Source organism: Hippoglossus hippoglossus, chromosome 11, assembly GCF_009819705.1.
Source record: "Hippoglossus hippoglossus isolate fHipHip1 chromosome 11, fHipHip1.pri, whole genome shotgun sequence".
Taxonomy (NCBI): Eukaryota; Metazoa; Chordata; class Actinopteri; order Pleuronectiformes; family Pleuronectidae; genus Hippoglossus; species Hippoglossus hippoglossus.
Window position 1 is genome coordinate 15985150 of NC_047161.1, and position 7264 is coordinate 15992413.

Sequence of the window (7264 nt, forward strand, 5' to 3'; positions counted from 1 at the left end):
CTTTTAATCACTGTTGCAGATTCAATTGAACTGAGGTCTCGCGAAAGCTCTCTGTGAATGCCAAATAATCCAATTATTTAATCATTAATGCATTACTCCTATCATCTCTCCTTTGTTGAAGTGTTAGCAAACACACACACACACACACACACACACACACACACACACACACACACACACACACACACACACACACACAAAGAATCAGTTTTATGATGTTTCTGGGTGTCTTTCCTCGCTGCAAATTACCCAGGAGGAAATGGCCATTGCGAGTGGATTGTGGGACTTTATTCGAATGTTTCCTGCGGTAAGTTATTCCTTTGTCTGGGCCAAGCTAATAGCAGGGAATGGGATTCAAATAGAGTCAAGCTGCCTCCTGAGATCCCTCAATCCACCGTCGCCATAAAAAGAGGTCTGAGGCCAGTCTAAATATTTGGTAGTCTTAGCAGGTTCATGTTAAAAGACACACACTCACACGCACGCACAGCGCACACACACACACATGCACTGAATGCACAAGCAGGCCGAGGCTGTGAAGTTGAATGGCATAGCTCAAAGCCTTCCTCCCCCTATCCCTGCCTCTTTCTCTCTCTAAACCGCCAAACCATTCTCCCCCTTTCTCCAGCTCAGAGGAATTCATTAACTGCCTCTCCACAGAGACACTATGGAAATCAGGCAGCTACAAAGGCAAAGAGAGAGGGAGAGAGAGAGAGGGAGAGAGAGGGGAGGGGAGGAGGAGGGAGAGGGTGGGTGGTGGTGGTGAATGAGGCTATATTATCCTATTAGATGGTGGATATGTCTCGTTTCCCTCCCCAGTCATGAGAAAAACATTAATTTTAAGTGAGAAACGAGACAGAGGGAGGGAGGGAGAGAGAGGGATGAAGAGAGAGAGAGAGAGAGAGAGAAAGAGAGAGAGAGAGAGGGAGGGAAATGGTGAGGGTCTTTAACATTGCTCTTTTATCGAGCTGAAATGGAGAGTCCCCTGGCTCCATTTACCTTGGCAATGAGGATAGAGCCGCTCTCCATGAATGCCATTTAAAATGCCATGGAGATTAAGCATCCTCTCTCTCTCTCCTTCTCACTCATGCACACACACACACACACACACACGCATACACACATGCACACATGCACAGCAGCAGCAGCGGCGGCGGTGTGCTCGTCATAATATGTGTTTAGGAAAACAGCTTTGAGATTCATGAGTAAAGCCCTCTAGGTGCCAGCGCGAGGAGGGAAGAGAACGGGAGAAAGAGACAGAGAGAGAGGACCATCACTTAGCCAGAGTGGGCTTTAAGCACTGTAATTAAATCATTAGATTCCCTCCCTCCCTCACTCCCTCCATCCATCCTTCCATCCCTCCCACCCACCTCCTCCCCTTCCTGTCCCTTCTCTCCCTCTTCTTCTCTCCATCTCTCTCTCTCTCTCTCTCTCTCTGAGCTCAGCCAGGCTCATCAGGGGCTCCAGTGTGAAATGATGAATCTGTATTTATGGGGATGGAGTAATTACACAGCTAACCTCTGAAGGAACCCAGGAGGGCCACAGGGCCACTGAGCAGGGCGCGGGGTGCTCAACCTCATTAGCACTGCCTGAGTGTGTGTGTGTGTGTGTGTGCGCGTGTGCAGCAGATTGAGGCAGAGCTGCTGTTTGGACAGTTAAGCCTGTCAATGAAGACACATCAATCTTTGTCCTTTCATATATCAAAGGCAATTTTTTAAAACAGTTTCCCCACATAAACAGATTCGATTTTCTCGCGTCTCGTATCTCAAGTTTATGCTTTCACACATATTTTTTCCCCCAAATCCCAAACATACCTGTACTTTATAACACCGTTGACTTCACTGATAGACCTGGGTATACAGTAGTCCATTCTTCTAAGCAAGCATCTGTCATTTTCCACTCCACAGCCCCTGTGTGCTCCTGATCTCTGCTTATCTCTTCAGCCTCTGTCATTATACCGTCAGTGTCCTTTACCTTCTCTCAGAAAAAACATGCTCCACTGACTTCCGTCGATAATCACGGACATTCCTCGCAGATCTGGCCGACCATATCAGTGCCTCCCGGCCCATCTGCTGACCAGGATGTCCCGGCATGCCCCGCGGATCACCTGTCAAAGCACCGAGAGAAATAAATAAATGAAAATATTCCAGAGAGAGGTGTGCAACAGTTGTTTATATTCTAATTAATGTTTGTTTGTCTTGTTATATTTTTTTATTATAATTATTGTTGTATTTTCAATTTGTGCATTTCGTCCAAATATTTGCAGCTATTGTAAAAACAAAAAAATGTGAGCATGGCAACGAGGCAGTGCTTTGGTGCATTTGTCAAATCCAAAATGACCAAAAATGCTAATTCACACATGCACACGCGTACACACACTTCACAGGTTTCCTTTTCTGCACAGACAGTAAAGACTGCAGAAATTAGATCTCACAACACACACACACACACACACACACACACACACACACACACACACACACACACACACACACACACACACACACACACACACGCGCGCGCACACACACGCACGACCTAGGCTAACCAATGCACTAATCGCCTGCCCCGGGCATAGGAGGAGCTTGGTGCTTAAGTAGGCTGCCAATCAGTCAGTCAGCTCCACATCCAGAAGCTCCCGCGGCCAGACGCACGCATCACTCCGCACTCGAGGTGCCAAACTGCGGCTCTGACACAACTCCGGCTCGGTTGAGAGAAGCTTGACAGTTTGTGGGGAAAAAAAAGAAGAGGGGGGACTCTGGTGGTTTAGACGCCCCCTTCATCCTCCTCTACTCCGTCTTTCTGGGGATTCCTACTTTTTTCCCCTTCTCTCCTGTGCCTCCTCTTTGCTGTTGTGTGACTTTTTTTGGGGGGAGAGATTTACTGTGCGCGCTCTCCGGACATGTCTTTCCCTCAACTGGGGTACCCCCAGTTCCTCAGCGCCTCCCATGAGGTGTACGGGGGCGAGCGGCCGGCCTCTGCCCGGGAGGGAGCTGCCGAGGGCGGCGTGAGCTCCTCTGCCACCGCCGCGGCGGTCGGCTCCATGCTGGGGATGTACGGGAACCCGTGGGTGGCTCACAACTACAGTGCCTTTCTGCCGTACAGCGGAGCCACAGACCTCGCCCTCATCTCCCAGATGGTGAGAGTTGTTCAATGTTGATGACACAGGCTGATCTGTCTTTTATTATACGTTAATACGCAGTTAATCAATGGCTCAAAGTGACGGAGACATGTCATGCTTATGCTCTAATAATTGATTTAGATAATAACTGTTCTATTATTTAGTCTAATCTGCTCATTGTCAGTTTTATCGTTCACTCAGTGTGTGTAGGTGTGCAGTCTAAATCACACATCACTGTAGAGTTAGATAAATATATCATAAGTGGAATCATAAACATAAACTTTACAATTTTAGGGTTCGGGCATATTGTTTTCGTTTCTGTAAATTATGTAAATCATAAAGGGGAAATCACTGCTTATTCTAACTTCAGTGGTAGACTATATATTCTATGAAATTGTTTATTAATTAGAAAGCAAAAATAATTAATAATAATGTAATAATACAAATGTAGAGCCTTTTACAAATTTTTATGTTTTCATTTTTTGTTCGATAGGCTAAAGCTTAACAAAAATATATATATTTAAACATCATTTTAAATTCAGCCTCTTTAGAAATAAAATCCCTGATATGGGCTATTTTCTTAATTCGGGGTGTGTCTCATTCTGTTTACTAAATTTAGGCTCTAATTCACCCAAAACTTTTAAAAACGTCCCCCCACCCCTCCCCACATAAATAATAAATGATGTGGCATTTTAATTAAAAATGTATGAACTTCAGAGGAAATTATTTTGAAGGCGCTCAACAAGTTGCTTTTCTCCAACAACATGTCCAGGGCTCCCAGTATGAGCTGAAGGACAGCCCGGGCTCCCACCCGGCCTCCCTGCCTGTCCACGCCGCCCAGGGCTTCTACCCGTACGGCCAGTATCCGTACGGGGACCCGTCGAGGGCCAAGACGGCCACGCGGGAGACCACGAGCACCCTGAAGGCCTGGCTGCAGGAGCACCAGAAGAACCCGTACCCCACCAAGGGGGAGAAGATCATGCTCGCCATCATCACCCGGATGACGCTCACACAGGTGAGTGCATGGTGTGTAGAAGTGTCAGCTGTGACCGGGCGTGTAAAGGGTTTAGAGGAAAGAACTCGGTGCCACTTATTAGTGAGGAACATGAGCTTATTTCCTTTTCTAAAAGGTCATGGCCACACTTGTCACCTACAATAGCAACAGTTCATTAAACTACTTGTCCCATGACATTGTTTTGACAACTCATTTTACAATGTGTGACACTTCCGCACCCAGAGTTAAACGTCTTATTTCCAAGCTCTCACATTGGTTATAACATTTCTTTTTCATATTTAAACATGAACATATATTCACAGTTTTTCACCCTGTGTGTTCAAACCAGTGCATCTGATTTTAAAAGTTTGTTTTCGTGTCCCAGGTGTCGACGTGGTTCGCCAACGCGCGCAGACGCCTGAAGAAGGAGAACAAGGTAACCTGGGGCCGCAGCGCCGAGGACCGGGACGGCCGCATCTTCAGCAGCGACAACGAGGACGAGCCCGGCAAGAACGGCAGCGACGACGAAGACGAAGATGAGGAGATCGATCTGGAAACTGTGGATATCGAGAGACCCGAGGAGCAGTGCGCACAGGAGGAGCAGGGCTCCGCCAAAGTCGAGGCAGAGGCGGGCCTGTCCGCCAGAGAGCAGGCCTCGGAGCCTCGGAGCCCCGAGAGCGGCAGGACGCTTTCAGTGGAGGGCCTGAGAGGAGTGGAGGCGGCCATTTCTCTCAATAAATCGCCCGTTGTCAAACTCGCAGTGGATCATTCTCCCAGCAGACAGGAGTGCCAGAGACCGGCTCAGAGCAAACCCAAAATCTGGTCCTTGGCCGAGACCGCCACAGCCCCCGACAGCTCTCACAAACCTTCCCCTGCGGCCCATGCGCATCACCCGGCTTTGGCCTCGGCCGGCCACCCGGCCTTGCTCCCGGGTCATGGGATATATACGTGCCAGATTGGCAAGCTTCACAACTGGGCCAACGCGGCTTTTCTGAACGCCAACTCTCTTTTGAACATGAGGTCGCTCCTCGGCGGGGCGCCGGCCGGACACCTGCCTCTCCACGGCGCAGTGCCGGCTGCGCGTCATGACGCACGGCCGGTTGCGGCGGGCCCGGGAGCTTCGGGAACGGAGGATGACAGTGATGTCGAGTCGTCGGGAAGCTTCAGTCCAAAACGAGATGGTATGTGTTTAACCGTGCAACCGTCTGTGAATTAATTGAACTCAATACGCCTTATATGCGCCAACAAAACAACAATCTAAGGACAAAACAAATACATTTTGCAAACAAAAATTTGACACGACAATCAATCAAAAATAATAATTATTATTATTAATATCATTATAACATTTGCTAAATATATACACAATTTGTCTTCCTACAGACGAAGAGAGCAACCACAGGCCCGATTCCCTGAAGTTCCAGCTGATCACTGACAGGTACAACTATCTCATGCACCTCGGATCAATTTAGCATCGTGACATCGTCCACCTCAATTTCTCCCCGCACGTCTTCTGCTAAACGAACCTTAGAGGAGAGGTAAACACAGTCACACCTGAGCGGGCAGGAGGCACAACCTGCAGCCCATAAATCATGCGATCGAGACCCCACTTTAACGCTTTGTCAGGCACCAGTCTAATATATCCTGCGACCCCCCCCCCCCCCTCCCCACCCACCCACCCTCTCTCTCTCTCTGAGTTCTCGCCACCTAATGTCATTTAAATAATCTGCCGCCATTTATTCACGCCCCCTCAGTGAATGCACCTAATGTATGTCAAAGAAAACGCTGATAGCAACATCATGAATGAAGTGGAGGGTGAAAAGACATAAAACAATTTACCGGCATGGTGTTTTTTTAATTTGCATAAATTGAGTTTAACAATGTTTTAATATGATCTTTAAAATGCTAAAGTCATACATTTAAAACTGGTTAATTAATTTTTAAGTGTGTATAAATAGAACTGGGCTTTTTGGAGTAATTGTCATTAATAAACGCTATCATTGATTTAATTTTAGAACTAAACCTGTATTTTCTTTGTTCATTTTCCTTTCCCACAGACCTCACCATGGCACAGCATCACAACGAGTCCTGACATCAACGTTATGAGAAGACACAGAAAAGAAAAAGAGAAAGGAATCATTTTATTTAACGGAGAACAGTTTAACGAAGGATATTTTTTTCGGCAAGGGCACCTGTCATAGTATTACTGTTTAGCTTACATGCAAAAGACATGGTTGGTTTTGTCACAGATTTGCTTGTATCTCTCTTTCATGTCCTATGTTTTTTTTGTTTCCCCCCCCCCCCTCGCCTCTTCTGTTGTGAATGAAAACCTTGAAAATTGTAAATACAGGATATGAATTTGTCTTTAAAGAGTATATTTTTTGGGAACTAAATAAATGTCATTATAGTCATTTATCATTCGAGACTTTTCTATTATTCTTACTATCATTAGAAAGTTGTCCGTCTTCTTTTTTTTTTTAAAGCTAAAAGAAGTTTAACCTGCAAAAAGAAGTTTAACCTGGATGTAAATTTCACTTTTTAGTATTTATCTTCCTTTAAGATTGACTGAGATTTTAATGTCAATTTACAGTTTCCTACTTTCTCAGATAAATATCAATTATCAGTTTTAACGTGATCATTTTAATTCATCACAATGTAGAAATTCTTTCGGTAGTTTTTCCTCCATCTACTTTTGAGTGTGAGGTCTCAGCAAATTGGGTATTTTGAGGGAAAACTATAGATTTATACGAATATAATTATTGATTCCTACTTGTTTAATGGTGATCCCAGTTTACCCACCTTTTAATTGATCCTTTTGGCCCCATGTCCTGTTAGATTTACACTCTTCTTGGCAGCTACACCATGCAGTGTCAGCCCTTTTTTTTTTACTTTGCAAGAAAAGTCCTGCCCTCATTGAAATCTGCACCCTTGCCAAAACTCGGAGACTTTTGCCAGCGCCTTGGAAGCCACTGCAAACGCTGCAGAATTTTGAAAATTGAAGCTTTCCAGGACCTTATGAACCTGCGCCTGTGCTTTCAGCCCAGGCCTCCTCGCTTTAATGTTGGATTATACCCCCTCAGTGCCACCACTGCCGCCTCTGAAATATGGATCAGACGGCAGGAAAGGCCAGCAGCCAGTATGGGGGCGGCAGC

At 46.0% G+C, this 7264-nt stretch overlaps 1 protein-coding gene across 1 annotated transcript; it reads left to right on the forward strand.

Annotated features, from left to right (window-relative positions):
- The first annotated feature begins 2605 nt into the window (after positions 1–2605).
- Positions 2606–6528, forward strand: irx1b (iroquois homeobox 1b). The gene is made up of 5 exons (XM_034600622.1): positions 2606–3136; positions 3891–4133; positions 4498–5293; positions 5496–5550; positions 6170–6528. The coding sequence occupies exons 1-5, from the start codon at positions 2900–2902 to the stop codon at positions 6216–6218; spliced, it is 1380 nt and encodes a 459-aa protein (XP_034456513.1). The 5' UTR covers positions 2606–2899; the 3' UTR covers positions 6219–6528.
- The last annotated feature ends 736 nt before the right edge of the window (positions 6529–7264 follow it).

What these genes read in the sequence shown, in the direction of transcription:
- irx1b (XM_034600622.1), top strand. Translation starts at nt 2,900, where the DNA reads ATGTCTTTCCCTCAACTGGGGTACCCCCAGTTCCTCAGCGCCTCCCAT. An exon ending in TCGCCCTCATCTCCCAGATG is followed by an intron (nt 3,137 to 3,890) that starts GTGAGAGTTGTT and finishes CAACATGTCCAG; the next exon opens with GGCTCCCAGTATGAGCTGAA. An exon ending in CTTCAGTCCAAAACGAGATG is followed by an intron (nt 5,294 to 5,495) that starts GTATGTGTTTAA and finishes GTCTTCCTACAG; the next exon opens with ACGAAGAGAGCAACCACAGG.